Here is an 18,494-nt window from a genome sequence, read left to right as displayed (position 1 = left end):
ATGTTATATTATTCAACCGAATACTTCATGATAATCTCCAGATTGAAGTTATTAGGTAATTAATCAGCTAAATACCTTCTCACATTCAAATAACATTCCCAGGATCCAGGATCCAGAACTTTGTACTTTGGAAAGAAACAGCAACAGGCAAAAGTGCAATGTGAATTCAGGAGACAGGGAGAGGAAGAGGCTGCTTGGAGGGCAGAGGAGTAAGAGAAGGTGAAAAGCTTGTAAACCAGTGTTGAGGATGACATCTACTAATGCACCCAGAGGAAGTGAGTCTTGATTACTTGAATTCCTTGTGTAAAGGACCCAGGACAGGCTGCTCCACTGTCATCTGTGGTTAGTACTACAGACTCCACAGTGAAGCAGGAGACAAGGTGTGCTTTACAGACAAGGGAGAGACAGAGCAGGGCAGGAAGGAAGCAGCTGGGACGGCAGGAGCTCACTCCCCCGTGACCCTGGGGAGGAGGTTTGTGTAGGAGGCTAAATCCCTGTGAGAGGATTGCTCTCATGCTGTCCACAGGAGTAATCCCACGTCCTCAGGCCGGAGGCTTCTGAGGGTGAGAGTGAAATCTGTCCCAGAGCTGCTGCCACTGAATCTGTCAGGGGCTCCACATACTAGGATGGATGGCCAGGATGTGAGTAGCTTAAGAGCCTGTCCTGGTCTCTGCTGGTACCAGATGACATAGTTCTTCTGCAGGTAAAGAATAGGAGAACCTGGCTCACTTGCAGTTGATGCTGTCCTTCTCTCCTGCAGGTAGAGCTAGGCAGGTTGGAGACTGGGTCTTCATGATGTCTCCACAAGCATCTGCCGCGAGGAATAGGCAGTTACAACACAATGTGTCACTAATATCTTTGGATGCATAACTGGGATACACAAATTTTCTTATTCTTCAGAACAAATCACACTGCTCACATCAATTGTTGAAGGTTTCATCATGCAGTTTACATTATTGGAAAACTGCTTAGTCCTTGAAACCTCTCACCCAAGTCCCAGAGCCCCAAGATGAAGAGGAGTTGGGCTGTAGCCCCACCTGTCTGTTGAATCTCCTATGGAATTCACTCAGGCCCAGCCCCTGGAAAAGCCCATTCCTAGAGCTCTGAGCAGGCAGCCTTGGGCCTGTGGAGCCTCTGCAAAGAACCAGAAGAAAGAGAGTTTCAGGGAACCTGTGAGGAGTCACAGAGACCAACAATGGAAGGAGGATACAGAGCTGTCATCAACCCCAGGAGATGTGATTCCCTGTTTTCTGAAGGACCAGGTCCCAACCCAAGGATGTAATTCACAGTTAAGCCCAGCAAATTGTGCATCAACAGCACAATTTCAGCTCAATTTGTAAGCCAAAATAAGGTGCCACAAAATATATACTAAAGTAGATTTGGTAGATAAGCTTGCTTTACTACAAAAAGGAGTTGGAGATCAAGCTTAACTCTTCATAATGTGGATTTCCAACTGATTTTTACAGACCTGTGTTAACATGCTTTCAGTACACAGAGTGTGTGAATCTTAGTAGAAAAGGCAGTGCCTGCATGTCGATATCTCCCAGAGTCTTTGGTCTATTATGTATATTTCAAGTTGCTCTTGTACTTGTAAATGCACTTCACTTCTTTCCTCAGCAAAAAAACTCTTTTCAAAAAATATGTCAAGGCACATTGGTCAGTCACTCTGATCACAATTTCTTTTGTGAATCACTTTATTTGAACGTGTAAGACTTTTTATGGGACCCTTGCTCTAGCATAGCAAGCTCTTCCTCCATGTTTCAGTCTTCTCCCACGTTTCAAGCCCAGCTGCTCAATTTCTGCTCCAGCTCCCTGCTTATGGCCTTGAAAGCAGTAAATAACTGACAAGATCTTGGCCTACTGCACACACAAGAGAGTCCTGGAAGAAGCTCCTTGCCTCCAACTTAAGATCAGCCCAATCCTACTGTTGTGATCATTTGGGAAGTCAATCTATAGCTGAAAGCTATAGCTGAAAGCTCACCCTAACTCTCTGTAACTCTGATTTGGAAGCACAATAAGTTAATGTATGCAAAGGGGACTTATTTCACGAGACTTTAAGGTTATTGCAATCCTTCCCACTCTACCTTCCCATTCACCATTTCTCCTCCCTTTGTTATTTTCCTTTTTAATATTTATACTGACATTCTTTGCATTTACTTTATATTCCCAGGTCATCCATCCTCTAAATAAAAAAAAAAATTCAACAAGCAGAGAGTAGAAAATCTGCTGTTCATCAGGTGAATAGACCAGGGCTGTTGGAGTTTCGAATCTTCTCTAATCATGATTCACTACCTAATCGATGGGGTCATAGCTCCCCCTGGAGGTCGTAGGGGAAATCATGTCAGCTTTCAGGCTGATAGAGCAGGTCTGTATTCTGTATCAAACAAAACAGTCTCACACAATTGCGCCAATAACAATTTTATTGGCTGCAAGCAAATAACAGCATTGCAGCCTCTCTCAGATGTGGGATATCTTGAAAATCAAATAGAACCCTTTTATCTTTCATTTTTGCTGCCAGCACAGATAATAAAGACAACGCATGTGCTGCCTCTGCTCCCACTCTGCTCTGTGTGAGGGACCTCCTCTGCAGCAATACCATTGCAGGGGCCAGTGGGCAGTGTGTGTCCTCATCCACCTAGTGCATCCTCCTGTGGCAGGATGGATGTAGACACGGGCAGAGGCTGGAGGGATGGATCGGTGTGGTCCAACATCTGCGCTTCCAGAAAAAATGAACTGAGATATAGGTTCATTAGTGATGTGACATCCAAGCTGTCCTCAATTCAGGAAAAAGACCTTTTAAAATGTATCTTGTTGCTGCGCAAGAAACCAGCTGACATGTATGTCAATGACAGGAATCAGTGTCCTGATCCGAGATACTTAAAAAGTGGAGCTGAGCTTTTGCAGGATACCTTTTACTGATTTTCATATTTATTTCTTTTTAAAATTGTCCCCCTCCTACTACCACTCTCCATTTTTAAAATTATTTATTTATTCGCATTCAAGACAAAGCATTATAGAGTTGGAAAGACAGATCTCTCTCCCTCTTTCTCTGTCTATATATATGTATATATACATCACTAACATATTTCCCTCGAAGTATTCTAAATCCAAGAGGAATTTACTTCCTCAGTTTACAATCATTGTTGTTTGTCTCCTATTACATATAAGGCCTTGGCTTGCCTCACCACATTATGGAGAAGTTTATAGTATAGTATAATATTATATTATAATTTGTCATGTGATAAATTTTTCTCCAATAATCCAGGATAATTGCCAGAGTATTCTTCTGACATATAAGAACAACAAACTTACACATGGGATCAGCACACTCAATAATGGATGCCATTTGTGTTTGGGGTGTTTGTGAAGCAGCCACTATTTTCAACTCATTGGCAATAGACGCATAGACAGGACTGTGTCTCTACTGATCAAAAAAAGAAGAAGAAATGAGTACCTCATGTGAGACCATCCTTTGGATTCATTCAGCAAAAAAGGAAGAATTGCAGGCATTCCAATTAGAAATAGCTTAATATAGTTTATTAGAATCTAAGTTGTAGTTTTAACGCACTAGGAGCAGGGGGGTTAGAGACAGTGATTGAGCATGTGGGCACTCTTCTCTCCCTTCTTTTGCCACAGAAGGAGCATGTTGCTGAACCCTGGGTACTCAGCCCTAGAGCTGATACTCTCAGCTGCCTGAAGCACTCATGGGTGTTCCCCGTCCTCATCTTAATCCCTGCAATTTTACCTACAGGTGCACATGGTGGTACAGAATTCTCTTTTGTCGTTCACATCTCAGATTACATGGGTTGTTTGCCCCAGTGTGCATGGTGAGTAAGTGCAGAGACCTGGGGTTTGACCCTAACTAAATATAAATTTAAATATCTTTGTTCCGTGTGGCCATGCTCTTTCTATATTGGAGGCCGCAGTGTACAAGAAAACACCAGACAGAAGCAGGGTGATGTGAAATCTCTGGTTTCCGCTGCCACACTTTCATTCCATGTCGATGAGAATCTTAAATCCAGCCCTGCTTAAGTTTTTCATGCCATAAAATTCTCTCAAAATTCCAGATGTTGGGCCTGGCACTGTGGCCAAGTGACTGAAGTCCTCGCCTTCAACACGCCGGTATCCTATATGGGTGCCGGTTCTAACCCTGGCAGCTCCACTTCCCATCCAGCTCCTTGCGTGTGGCCTGGGAAAACAGTAAAGGACAGCCCAAAGCCTTGGGACCCTGCACCCACAAGGGAGACGTGGAGGAAATTCCTGGCTTCATCTTTGGATCCGCACAGCACCAATCACTTGGGAGTGAATCATCGGAATGAAGATCTTCCTGTCTGTCTCTTCCTCTCTGTATATCTGACTTTGCAATAAAAAAAAACTTTTTAAAATTCCAGATTTTTATTTCAATTAATTAATTAATTATTTGCAGATATTACCAGGGGCATATCTCTCATCCCTGGCCCTTAGCTCATCTGTCTCTTCTCATTGCTCAGGCTCCAGTTTATCCTCTCATATTCTCTGTGATTCTATTTCCAACTCCTAATATGGAAGTTGACTCCTCAGGGTTGTCTCCTCTGAGAGGTGAGGGAACTGGATTCACAACACTTCCTCTTGCTGTCATGCACAGAGTGTTCCCTAAGGGCTGCTCATCCAGGCCCTGTGCTCTGCACGTGTGCAGGTGGAGCTGCCTCCCTAGCTCGGAGAACTCAGTGCAGCTCAGGCAGGAGTGGAGGGAGTCAGCAGAGGAATAGAGAAGAGGAAGGCCGGGGAGATCCGGTTATCCTCCCCCATAAATGATGTGTGCAATACATCTGGAAGTGCAGTTTTAATCTCTTCAATCCTGGTAGGCTCTGTGTCGGCAGGTTCCCTTACAAATTAGGTCCCAGGTGATAAGCAAGATCTTGTGATGTGGCTGTACCCCATGGTCTAGTCACTTGTGCTCATGCCTTGATAGCACCCAAATCCTCCCTGGTCCCCAGGCTCCTGGATATTAAGTTGCTGACTCCCTTATCCCATTCTAATAATGCAGACTGGGGGACTGCAGCAAAGGTAGAGATGTGAGATATGGTGTGCAAATCAGGATCCAAGTCTATTAGAATCCAAGATACTGTTCAGGTTATTGGATTCAGCTTGGCAAAGTGGAGAACGCAAGTGCACCCCCCCTGCCCTGACGCAGATAAAAAGTGGAAGAAGAATGAGACACTTTCAGTCCATGACCTTGCCCTGCACCAAGCAGCAGGTGCCCTCATCTACATTAGGTGGGTTAACAAATGGTTGTTTAGCATGGTCTACCTCCTCAGCTGTTGTCCACCACCAGGTTTCAGAGTGGATCCACTTGAGTCCCAATGGGAGATACTGTAGCTCAGAGAAACTAACAAGGAGACTAACATGGGCTTTCTTTTGTGATTCTGAGAGTTTTTTGGTTTGGTTTAGTTTGGTTTTTGCTGTGAACTCATGTAGATGTGGTTCCTAAAGCAGCTATTCACCGATGAATGCAAACACTGATGATAGTGGCAGTTATGGCATTTCACATCAGTAGTCAGAGCTTCATGGTGATGAAGTTCAGGAAATGACAGCAAATGACAGAGAACTTTATTGAAAAGACCCTTATGTCAACAAAGGGGCAGCTCATTTAGTCTCTGGGCATAAGAGCCCTCTCCTATATTATGGTGCATCTATCTGCAGTAAATATCTTCCCGTTATTCAGACTCTAATAGTGTCTGTCATTAAATTCTGGCTTCTAAATATATTTTTATCCCTCTCTTCCTCTCTTCTAAATAAGGTAAATGAAATAATTTGAGACACACTGAATTGTGTAAGTAATAAATAAAGTATGAGGAGATTTGGAGGGTAGGATCAAAACTGTATAAAATTACTCTATAGAATGGTAGCGCACATTCTCTGATAATACGTTTTTCCACTAAATTGAAACCTATGCATGAAATACAAGAAGATGACACCATATTATCCTTGATATCATTTAGAGTTTGTCAAGAATTGCTTGGGCTCTGCATGGTGGCCTAGTGGCTAAAGTCCTCACCTTGAGCAAGCCAGGATCTCATATGTGCTTTGGTTCTACTCTCGACAACCCCGCTTCCCACCAGCTCCCTGCTTGTGGCCTGGGAAAACAGTGAAGGATGGCCCAATGCCTTGGGCTGCACCCATGTGGGAGAGTAGAAGAGCTCCTGTCTCCTGCCTTCAGTTCAGAGCAGCACCAGCCATTGCAGCCACTTGGGGAGTGAATCACCAGATTGAAGATCTTCTCTGTCTCTTCTTCTCCATATATATATCTGACTTTACAATAAAGTAATTCTTTCAAAAAAAAAAGGATTGCTCAAATGCCTTATAACACACACTATTTTTCAAAGAGGATCATGTTCTCTGCAGGTAAATCAGTGCAGCCCAGGGGTTGACCTGGGTGCCTGGAGACACTTCCTCTGTGCTCAGTTATGAGATGACCTGGACTCTTCTACTTTGTACTAGGATATAACTACACCTGTTTGATTTGCATGTCCCCAGGGTCCAGCCCTCTGCCTTGCAGACATATGAACAGGCTGCTCAAAGCCTTGCAGGAGTCAGTGCCAGACAGGACACAGCATGGACATGAGGGCTCCTGCTCAGCTCCTGGGGCTCCTACTGCTCTGGCTCCAAGGTGAGGAAGGACAACAGCAGAAGTTGTCTCAGCCTTGTGGTCAGTGCTGACTGAATATTTATGTCTCCTCTGTATGAACATGATGATGAGAGTGGATGTTTGTGTTTGTGTTTCTCTTCTCAGGTGCCAGATGTGCCACGGTAACCCAGAGTCCATCCGTGGTGTCTGCACCTGTGGGAGGCACAGTCACCATCAATTGCCAGTCAAGTCAGAGTGTTTACGGCAACAATGAATTATCCTGGTATCAGCAGAAACCAGGGCAACGTCCAAAGCTCCTGATCTACAGTGCATCCACTTTAGAGTCTGGGGTCCCTGACAGGTTCAAGGGCAGTGGATCTGGGACATCATTCACTCTCACCATCAACTCGGTGCAGGCTGACGATGCAGGAACCTACTACTGTCAAGGAGCTTATTTTACTGCTGGTAGTTATACACACACAGTGACACAAGCCTAAACAAAAACCTCCCAGGAAAGCAGAAGTGCTAGTGTGGGCTTCCCCAGCTGCTCCTCCTGAGCCTTCTATCTGCTAACAGCCATTCTCTGATGCATCTCAGAAATGTCCATATTTTACTCATTTAAAGGAACGTAGTGATTATGCCAGAGTACTCAATGTTAATTTATGCCTTTCATTCATATAGTAAAAGGGAATTGGTATGGATCGTTCAAGCAGAAACATTAAACAGAGTTTATTATAATCTAAACTATACTCTCAATTTCTAGGAATGTGGGTATCAGAAGCAGTGATTGTAGAAACATGGGGTTCTGTATTCTCCCTGAATCCAATGGCTCTCTAGCTCAGAAGGAACAGGCTCCTGACTCTGTGGTCCTCATCCCTGGAGCTGATGCTCTCAGCTGCCTGCAGCCTCACAGTTGGTTCCTCAGTCCTTCTTTACTGGGTCTACCTACAGGGTGGTTGAGAATTTGTCTTCTGGGGCCCGGTGCGATGGCTCAGTGGTTAAGGTCCTTGCCTTGCACGCCCGGGATCCCATATGGGCGCCAGTTCTAATCCTGGCGGCCCTGCTTCCCATCCAGCTCTCTGCCTGTGGCCTGGGAAAGCAGTTGAGGACGGCCCAAAGCTTTGGGACCCTGCATCACTAATACCATTCACTGAAGAGATTTTCGCTCTGACAGGAATCTGTGCTCCTACCTTACAATCAACTATGGTCCTATTCTGCCAAACTGACACCAAATGAGAACAAAGTGAGATTTGATGTTCTCAGAGGTCAGTCAATTTTAGGGGAAGGAAGGGGCAAAATTATCTGTATTTGTACTAGCTGAAAATATTATTTTTAAGTTACTATCCTATTTATGATGTCAAATAATACAGTTTGCTGTCATCCCAGTTCAGGTCAGAGCCTCGCTGTGATGAAAAAGAAGGCAGCAGGGCTGTGCTGCTCCTGGCAGCTCCAGAGGGGGAGGATCCAAGGCCATGTTCTTGCAGCCTCAGGACGTTCAATGTATCCTGCATTGTGCCTCACATTCCTCTCCCTCCAACAGCCATCTCCACTATCACACCTGCTCCTTGAAATAGATTACTTTCCTATTTTTTTTTAAAGATTTATTTTTATTATTTTTTATTGGAAAGGCGGATATACAGAGAGGAGAGACAGAGAGGAAGATCTTCCGTCCGATGATTCACTCCCCAAGTGAGCGCAACGGGCCGATACTATGCCGATCCGAAGCCAGGAGCCTCTTCCGGGTCTCCCACACGGGTGCAGGGTCCCAAAGCCTTGGGCCGTCCTCGACTGCTTTCCGGGGCCACAGGCAGGGAGCTGGAAGGGAAGCGGGGCTGCCGGGATTAGAACCGGCGCCCATATGGGATCCCGGGCGTGCAAGGCGAGGACTTAACCACTTGCGCCACCGCGCCGGGCCCTACTTTCCTATTTTAAGGAGGATTATATTATAGTATATTATATTACTGTCAGCCAAATAATTGATGATAATCTCCAGAGAGAGAAAGAGGCTGATTGGGAGGGCAGAGCAATAAGAGAAGGAAAAGCACTTAAAAACACATTGCTAAGGGTTAAACCCAGTAAGGTACCCACAAGGGTGGGGGGGGGAGAGAGAGAGGGGGGGGGGGGGGAAGCAGGTGAGTCAGCCAAGGAGGGAAATGGGAAGGTTTAATGTAAGCAGGCACAGGGGAGAGGCAGCTGCTCCATCCCTGATTTTATCTCCTAAGAGGCAGCTGAGGCTGTAACCTGGTCAATGCTCAAAGCCCTTCTTACGGACAACTGAGACCCTGAGAGGCCAAGAAAGCTCTGAATGTAGCACAGAAAGGCCCATGACAGATCCTTACATGGTCTTTTTGGATTGGCTTCCTTGTGCAATGACCCAGTCATCCTGTTTCACTCACACTAGACTTAGTAGTACGAACTCTGTAGTGAAGCAGGAGACAGGATCTGTTCTACAGACAAGGGAGGGACAGAGCAGGGCAGGAAGGAAGCAGCTGGGAGAGCAGGAGCTCACTCCCCCGTGGCCCTAGGGAGAAGGTTTGTGTAGGAGCCTGAATCCCTGTGAGAGGACTGCTCCCATGCTGCCCACAGGAGTAATCTCCGACATCCTCAGGCAGCAGGCTGCTGATGGTGAGGGTGAAATCTGTCCCCGACCTGTTGCCACTGAATCTGTCAGCGACCACAGAGGCTCGGGTGGAGCTCAGTCATCCTTCCCACCTTACTTCCCTCCCACCAGCTCTCCCTCTTCTGTTCATTTCCTTTCAATCTTTATAATGACATTTTAGTTTACTTCATATTCACAAGCTTATCCCTCCTCTAGATAAAAATAAAAACTCAGGAAGTAGAAAGGAGAGAAACCACGGTCCTGCAGGAGGGTAGACCAGGGCTATTGAGTGTTCTCAAGTCCTCCCAAATTCCCCATCACTACCAAATTAACGGTCCATGGCGCCCCCTCGCGGTTGTAGGGAAGATTGTGGCCACTTTCAATCTGGTAGAGCAGGTCTGCATGCCATCCACAATCAGATACAACATTGTCACAGAATTGCTCCAATAACAGTGTCATCGATTGCACCCAAGCAGCAGTCTCTTGCAGTGTCTTGAACAATTACAGAGAACCTTTTGTCTCATGCATCTATTTAAGTGGACGGCAGAGATAATAAACTGGCAAGCAATGTTCTGCCTCAGTGGTCACTCTGCTTTGCCTGAGGGTCCTCCTATGGGGCAATACCAATGCTTGGTCCAGTGGAGCAGAGGGTGTCCAGGTGCACTTAGGGCATCCTCCTGTGGCAGGTTGGACAGGGGCAGAGGCAGGAGGAATGGACCCGTGCGGTCCAACCACTGTGCTACCTGAAAAAGTGAACTGAGGTGCAGTCTCATTAAAGGTCTGACATCCAAGTTGTCCTCTCATTGAGGAAAGAGCTTTGAAAATTTCTCTTGTTGCTGTACATGAACCCAGCTGACATGTCAGTGACAGCAACCAATACCCTGTCCCCATATTTAAACACTGTGGACCCCAACTTTAGTAGGTTGACCTTTACTGTGTTTAATTTTTATTTCTGGGAAAAACACTTATCAGAAAATTGAAGCCTGAGCATTGAGAACTTAAAAGAGAGAGGAAGAGAGAGAGAGAGAGAGAGAGAGAGAGAGAGAGAGAGATGCTGTGGACAACTAAAGATATCAGCTAGAATGCTAAGGACCACAGGGATCAGAACCTGCTCCTTCTGTGAGAGAAGTGCACCAAATTCAGGAAAAGCACAGAGTCCCACGTTTCCACAAGCACCGTCTCTTGCCCCAACCTCCTAGGATATGAAAGGGCACACTTCAGATTCTAAAAAAAAAAAAATGGTATTAAGCTATTTCTGATCAGAATATCTGGAATGCTAATGTTTTGCCCTACAGATCCAAAAGAATGCTGTCACATGAATGAATTTACTTCCTCAGGTACTACTGGCTAAAGACCTCACTTTGCATGCACCATCCTTTAAGAACATATGTAGATTCTTTGCTAACAAATATATATTCTGTATAAAGAAACAAACTCGTAAAATGCAAGTGAATGATACCATCCTGTCCTTTGGTTTGTTGGAGTTTGTCAACTGTACCTACTGCTATGTCACATAACATGTATCAGTAAAGATCATGTTCTCTGCAGGTAGGTTACTGTAGAACAGGAACTGACCTGAATATCTGGAGACACTTTGCTTACGATCAGTTATGAGATGAACTGGACTCTTCTGGTTGGTACAAGAATATCATTTGCTCTGGTGCTGATTTGCATGTCCCCTGGGCACAGCCCACTGCCCTGCATACTTATGAGCAGGTGCTGACAGCCTGTGCAGGAGTCAGTGGCAGTCAGGACACAGCATGAACATGAGGGCTCCTGCTCAGCTCCTGGGCCTCCTGCTGCTCTGGCTCCCAGGTGAGGAAGGACAACGGCAGGAACTGACTCACCAATGTGGTCAGTTCTTTCTGAAGTTATTCCTTCGTTAACATGGTGATGAGAGTGGATGTTTGTGTTTGTGTTTCTCTTCTCAGGTGCCAGCTGTGCTGTTCAGATCACCCAATCACCATCCGTGGTGTCTGCAAATGTGGGAGGCACAGCCACCATCAATTGCCAGTCAAGTCAGAGTGTTCACAACAACAATGTTCTATCCTGGTATCAGCAGAAACCTGGGCAACGTCCAAAGCTCCTGATCTACTTGGCATCCAATTTAGAGTCTGGAGTTCCATCGAGGTTCAAGGGCAGTGGGTCTGGGAAATCATTCACTCTCACCATCAGCGGGGTGCAGCAGGAGGATGCAGGAACCTACTACTGTTTTGGAGTATTTAAAGATCATAACGATACCACAGTGATACAAGCCTGAACAAAAACCTCCCATGAAAGCAGAAGTACTACTGTTGTCTGCCTCAGCTGCTCCTCCTGGGGCCTCCACCGTGACTCCAAGGAATAGCAGAGGAATGAGGCACGTTCACGGCATAATGTGGCCCCTGAACAGAGCAGCAGCACCCTCCTCTAAGTGGGTTCATAAATGGCTCTTTCCCCTGGGCTAACTCCTCACCTGTTCTCCATGCACAAAATTCCAGTGACGGTCCACCTAAGCCCAGTGGAGAATAGTGCAGGTCAGAGACACTCACCAGGACTCTCCCTTCTGGTTCCTTTGTCTTTTGCAGAGAAATTTTCTAGGTGACAGTGCCAGGTGACTGTTCCTTCCATGGTACAGGCGCATGCTCAATCACTGTCTCCAATACCCTAGTCCAAGTGCAAAAGAAGTACAGCTTAGATTCTAAGAAACTGTATTAAGCCACTTCTGCCTCAAATATCTCTCATGCTTATGTATATGCTGCAATAATCCAAAAAGATACTGTCACATGGAGCCCTCAATTTTATGCTTTAAATCAGCAGAGACACAGTCATATCTGCATTGCTATCACCAAAAGCGTTGGAAACAGTGCAGCCTTCACATGAGACAGCATGGCCTCTTCTGGCCAAAACTGCCTTGGGCCTTCAAGCCTGACTGTAGATTAGAGTCAAGACCAGCAATTGGAGACCCCAAGAGCAGCTGAGACAGCACAGACATACACGGACACACACACACACACACACACACACACACACACACACACACACAGACACAGAGTTCCAGCCATTGTGGCCATTTGGAGAATGAGCCAGCAGATGGAAAATGCTTCTCACTGTCTCTCAGTCTCTCTGTAAAATCTGTTCTGCATTTCCAATAAAAATAAATAAATCTTTTAAAAGGTGAATGGAGCAATAAAGAAATGGTGAAGGAAATGTGAGTTGAACTCCTACCCCCAAATCTGAAACAAAATTCTTGGAATGTATAAGATATTGAGAGAACTGTATACAGCAGGCAGAAAGACAGAATGGACTGGATTTAGGATCTGGACCAGCAGGAAGACAACAGTGACAGAAGAAACGGGCTTCAGTTCATCCTGGTTTTTCCTCTGGTGACAACTTCTGTAGAAATTGACATCAAACATGGACTGAACATAGCTATGTCGAAGGACAATATTTAAGGCTATATTGCACCAACAGAAAATCCCAGGTCTCCATTCTTACTCATCATGAGACTTGAGGCACAAAATCCACATGCTCAGAGATATGTCAGAAGAAGAGAATGCTGCACTATTCTTCTGCACTTGCAGGCAAACCAGGGATGAAGCTGAGGACTGGGGAACCATGTGTGAGTGCTGCCGGCAACACTGAGGACATCAGCTAGAAGGCTGAGGACCACAGGGATCAGAGCCTGCTCCTTCTGTGAGAGAAGTGCACCAGATTCAGGAAGAGCACAGAGTCCCACATTTCCACAATCACCATCTCTTACCCTAACATCCTAGGATATGAAAGGGTCTAAATATATATATATATATATTTAGGCATATATATATATGCCTTAAGCTATTTCTGGAATGCTAATGCTTTGCTCTATGGATCCAAAGGGATGCTGTCACATGAGTGAAGCATTCAAGCACAGCTATTTCTTTCCTTTTTCATCAGTAACCCAAAGTCATGTCTGCTCTGCAGGTTCCAAAGATGGAGAACTGGGTTTGTTAAGGAGATGCTGCATCTGTCAGCACTGACATATTTTATTAGCTAAGTGATTTGTCTTCCCCTTCAAATGCTCTGCCTCTGCCTTCCTTCAAGGCCAGGCACAGTCAGGAATTTTCTCCCTGTCTATATGAGGAGTGTGGGTCTCCCCTACCTCAGCTCTGCTTATGACCACACATTCCATGTCAGAAGCTCCCTGGAGCTTCAGTTTGTTCCTGACACTCTTTGTCCTTTCCTAGCCCTAGCCATGCCTTCAGAACAGCTCTGTCCATACTGGGTGCTCCCTCATATCCCTGAATCCACTGTGCTTTCTGAACATGCCTATTGTGCCATCACCACATCTCTTTCACTTCCTCTGCTTGCAGTAGCTGCTTTAAAGATGTAAATGGCTCAACAAGGTTAAGACAGAAGTAGTCCCAGACATGGCTGGAAGAGCACTGCACACAGTATGTGAGCTCCATTGGGATGAAGCATTCATGTGGGAATGCTGAGGCTGTTGGCTCACTGGGCATGTCCCTGGGGGTGGAAGAAGGAGTGAACACACTATGGCAGGAGCCTCTTGGACAGGGGTCAGAGCCCAGGCAGAGTGAGTAGGACACTCATAGAGTGGACCCAGCTGACCAAAAATGTGATATCAGAGAAGGGCAGCCTGTGATTGCAAGTAACACAGGCAGTTGCTTTCAAGGGAGGTATATGAGATCATGACAACCACAAATTGGTTGAAACAAGGGATTCATCAAATAAGTACACTCATTAGTAGTAAGGAAAGGTGGTATTGTCACATCCAGAGAAAGACATTACAGAGAAAAGAAGACTATTTCAACAAATTATTATTTTTGGAACCAACTTAATGCTCTAAGTTCAAACTCCTGCTTTGGGGTAGAGATATGAATGCGGGGCTGTGTATGTGGTTGGGTACCTCGGCAGCTCATTGCCCCTACAACTTAATGACCAAAGCACCCACAGGTGAAAATAGCACACTAGCATCCCAATCTTGTTTCTCCATACAATTCTATCATTCTTCATTTAAAGAACACAACAGCTCTTGGAGAAATGCCCATTTTGGGGGTCAGAAACAACTTTAGGAGAAACCTGGACTTGCCTGAGACTAATAAAATAAATATTGATGGCATCTTGGATGAAGAAAATAGAAACACTTTGGAATGGATTCTCAACTAGTTCAATGTGGAGCATTTCAGTATAAATGAATTAATGATGGCAATATAGTCCATTAAAGAAAATATAAACCTGTGATTAATACTGATATTTTAGTGACAAATGAAATATTCATGAAGTAATAATGAATAACTTTTCACAAATATTATAAATCACACAAAGCAAGAATGTCTACAGAGGAGAGTTCTGGCAGACACAGCCTCACTCCATCCACTGAAGGGGCAGATTGACAGGCATCATGCACCACCTGACAGAGTGCAGGGAGAAGAACAGAGCACCGTTTCATATATTACCTGCTCGAATTCTGTTTGCACAACATTAACATCTTAGTGTTGTAGTCCCAGCTTTGCTACCAAATAGGAGACAAATGGATCATGCCAATGTTGAGGTGCAGTGGGTTAATCTACTAGGGACAACAGTATCTCATATCAACCAGGAAATTGGTTGAGTCTCAAATGCTCCATGTCTGATCTAGGTCCTCACTCACGTGGCTAGAACAGCAGATGGTTGACCACATATTTGGGTCCCTGTCACACACTTGGGGGTCTGAGATGGACCTGGGAGGTCTATGTCCTGGTACAGCACATCTGTCATCAACATCTGGGAAATAATCAACATCTGGTTTCATGTGAACCAACATGAGAAATTTTAAAAGCTCTTTTCTCCATCAAAGAACAGTTTAGATGTCTGACCATTGATAAAACCGCACCGCATTTCATTTTTTCAGGAAGCACAAGAGTGGGACAGCACCAATCCATCCCTTCTGCCTCTGCCCCATCCAACCTGCTACAGGAGGATGCACTGAGTGCAGCTGGACACCCTCTGCCCCACTTGCCCCGAGCCATGGCGTTGCTCAGAGGACGACTGTCAGAGCACAGTGGGCAGAGAGACAGAATTTAGTTGTTAATTATTTGTTCTGACCAGTAAGTGAAACATGTCTCAGATAAAGACTTCTGTTTGCTGTTTGATGATTAAATAAGAGAGACTGTGATCCTGGTATTTGGTTGCAAATAATGATACTGTTCTTTGTGCAAGTCTTTCTGATTGTGGATTTTTTGCAGACCTGCTTTACCAGAATCAAAGCAGACATGAATTCCCCTGTGACCCCCAGGGGGAGCCATGCTTCAGGTCGAGTTAGTGACAGGATTGCCCGCTGAGAACAGTGGATTTTCTCCTTTCTAGTTGCCGAATTTTTCTATTTACTGGTGCGAAAAGCTGCCAATATAAGTACTTTCAGGGACAAGCTGTGATTATAAGTACTTTCAATGCATATCATTATAAAAATTAAAAGGAAAATAAGAGAAAGAGAGTTGTTGGGAAGCAGGTGTGTATAGTGGCATCATTATACTTCTGAAAGTGTGGATAAGCAATACATAAGATTTGATTGCTCTGTATAAATATATCTTTAAAATTTTTTTTCTTTTGGTCCAGCAATATAGCCTTGTGGCTAAAAACCTCTCCTTGGATACACCAGAATCCCATATGCACATTCTTTACTAACAACTAGAACTCCTGTTAAAAGAAACAAAGTTGTAAGCACAAGTGGATGATACCATGCTGTCATTTAATTCATTGGAGTCTGCCAAGTGACATTAATGCTTTGTCACATAACATGTATCAGAGAGGATCAACTTTCCTGCAGGTAAATTATGACAGACCAGGGGCTGACCTGAATGTCTGGAGAAACTACCCCTGTTCTCGGTTGTGAGGTGAGCTGGGCTCTTCTGCTTTGCACAGCAATCTCACTTCTCCTGCAGCTGATTTACATGTCCCCTGGGCACAGCCCACTGCCCTGTAGACATATGAGCAGGTGCTCACAGCCTGTGCAGGAGTCAGTGCCACACAGGAGACAGCATGGACATGAGGGCCCCTGCTCAGCTCCTGGGGCTCCTGCTGCTCTGGCTCCCAGGTGAGGAAGGACAATAATAAGAATTCATTCAGCAAGCATGTTTAGTGCTGCCAGATCATTCCTGTGTCCTGTAACAAGATAATGAACAAAGTAGATGTTTGTGTTTCCTTTCTCAGGTGCCAGATGCGCTTTTCAGATCACCCAGTCACCATCTGTGGTGTCTGCAAATGTGGGAGGCACAGCCACCATCAACTGCCAGTCAAGTCAGAGCGTTTACAAGAACAATTATCTAGCCTGGTTTCAGAAGCAACCAGGGCAACGTCCAAAGCTCCTGATCTATGGTGCATCCAATTTAGAATCTGGAATCTCCTCAAGGTTCAAGGGCAGTGAATCTGGAAAATCATTCACTCTCACCATCAACCCGGTGCAGGCTGAGGACGCAGGAACCTACTACTGTTTTAGAGTATATAAAGATCATAATGATACCACAGTGATACAAGCCTGAACAAAAACCTTCCAGAAAAGGAGAGTGCTAGTGTGGGCTTCCCCAGCTGCTCCTCCTGAGCCTTCTATCTGCTAACAGCCATTCTCTGATGCACTAAGTCTCCCAAGGTCCCAGAAAAGTAGTTAGAAAGGCCCCTGGGACTCCTTTCTAGTTTCCCTCATTCCTTTTTCTTAGCATCTGCATCTCAGAAATGTCCATATTTTACTCATTTAAAGGGAAGTAGTGATTATGCCAGAGTACTCAATGTTACATTATGCCTTTCATTCATACAGTAAAAAGAAAATTGGTATGGACCTTTCAAGCAGAAACATTAAATAGAGTTTATTATAATCCAAATTATATTTCATGTTCTGAGAATGTGGGGCTAAGAGACAGTAATCTTAGAAACATAGGGTTCTGCATTCTCCCCTAAGAGAAGGAACAGGCTCCTGACTCTGTGGTCCTCATCCCTGGAGCTGATGCTCTCAGGTGCCTGCAACCTCACAGCTGGTTCCTCAGTCCTTCATTAGTGGGTCTACCTACAGGTGCTGATGGATGGTTCAGGGCGCATGGATTCATTGCTTCCAGACCCATAGTGAACTAGTAAATGCAATTTTAACTCAGGTGGATATTTGTTTAAATATTTTCTTGCACAGAAGACTGTGTAGGAGGCAGAATCCTTGTGAGAGGACTGTGCTCATTGTCCCCACAGGAGTAGTCTCCGACATCCTCAGGCAGCAGGCTGCTGATGGTGAGGGTGAAATCTGTCCCCGACCTGTTGCCACTGAATCTGTCAGCGACCACAGAGGCTCGGGTGGAGCTCAGTCATCCTTCCCACCTTACCTCCCTCCCACCAGCTCTCCCTCTTCTGTTCATTTCCTTTCAATCTTGATAATGACATCTTAGTTTACTTCATATTCACAAGCTTATCCCTCCTCTAGATAAAAATAAAAACTCAGGAAGTAGAAAGGAGAGAAACCACGGTCCTGCAGGAGGGTAGACCAGGGCTATTGAGTGTTCTCAAGTCCTCCCAAATTCCCCATCACTACCAAATTAACGGTCCATGGCGCCCCCTCGCGGTTGTAGGGAAGATTGTGGCCACTTTCTTTTTTTTTTTTTTTCATATATCATTATATTAACCTTTATTTTTCTTTTTTTTTTTTTATTGTTGCTTACATTATATTATGTAGTACAGTTTTATAGGCGCTGGGGATCCCCCCATGGTGGATTCCTCCACCTTGTTGCATAACCATAGTTCAAGTTCAGTTGAGATTCATTGCTTGCAAACACCTGCCTAGCATAAAGTTCAGCGTCTTATTGTCCAGATAAGTTCAGTGGCCTCTTGGGGAGACCTTCTATGGTCTGAAGATAGGTCTAACAGAGTAAAGATCCAGTCAGTTAAAAGCCCCAACAAGGCCTCAGTATCATTATACAACCTTATGGAATTAATTGACATAGTATTGGGTAAACAATATGTTAAAAATAATGCAAGTTCCATTCTTCGAAACATCTGGGTTGAGACAGTATCAATGACAGGTTCAAAAAATAACAAACCACCAAACAAAAAATTACAGGTTAAATCAAGGCAAACATGTGGTATCTAATCTTTTGGGATTCGCTCATTTCCCTTAGCATTATAGTTTCCAGTTGTGCCCATTTAGCCACAAAGAACTGCATTTTGTTTTTTTTAATAGCTGAGTAGTATTCCATGGAGTAGATGAACCAAAGCTTTCTTATCCAATCTTCTGCTGATGGGCATTTCGGTTGCTTCCATGTTTTTGCAATTACTGATTGTGCTGCAATGAACATAGGG

At 44.8% G+C, this 18,494-nt stretch overlaps 3 gene segments (V, D, J or C); all 3 read left to right on the top strand.

Annotated features, from left to right (window-relative positions):
* Window positions 1-6,572: 6,572 nt before the first annotated feature.
* On the top strand, window positions 6,573-7,104 carry LOC121164966. The segment is given in 2 exon segments: window positions 6,573-6,649; window positions 6,773-7,104. Coding segments are annotated over 2 exon segments (387 nt in total).
* A 3,862-nt stretch (window positions 7,105-10,966) lies between these two features.
* LOC121164965 lies at window positions 10,967-15,636 on the top strand. The segment is given in 3 exon segments: window positions 10,967-11,021; window positions 11,138-11,451; window positions 15,577-15,636. Coding segments are annotated over 3 exon segments (429 nt in total).
* A 543-nt stretch (window positions 15,637-16,179) lies between these two features.
* On the top strand, window positions 16,180-16,702 carry LOC121164963. The segment is given in 2 exon segments: window positions 16,180-16,257; window positions 16,374-16,702. Coding segments are annotated over 2 exon segments (384 nt in total).
* The last annotated feature ends 1,792 nt before the right edge of the window (window positions 16,703-18,494 follow it).

The sequence above is a fragment of the Ochotona curzoniae genome, unplaced genomic scaffold (genome assembly GCF_017591425.1).
Source record: "Ochotona curzoniae isolate NIBS_2020 unplaced genomic scaffold, NIBS_Ocur_1.0 contig_883, whole genome shotgun sequence".
NCBI classification, from domain to species: Eukaryota; Metazoa; Chordata; class Mammalia; order Lagomorpha; family Ochotonidae; genus Ochotona; species Ochotona curzoniae.
Note: the sequence above shows the minus strand (reverse complement) of the source record. Positions and strands in the feature narration are given on the sequence as shown.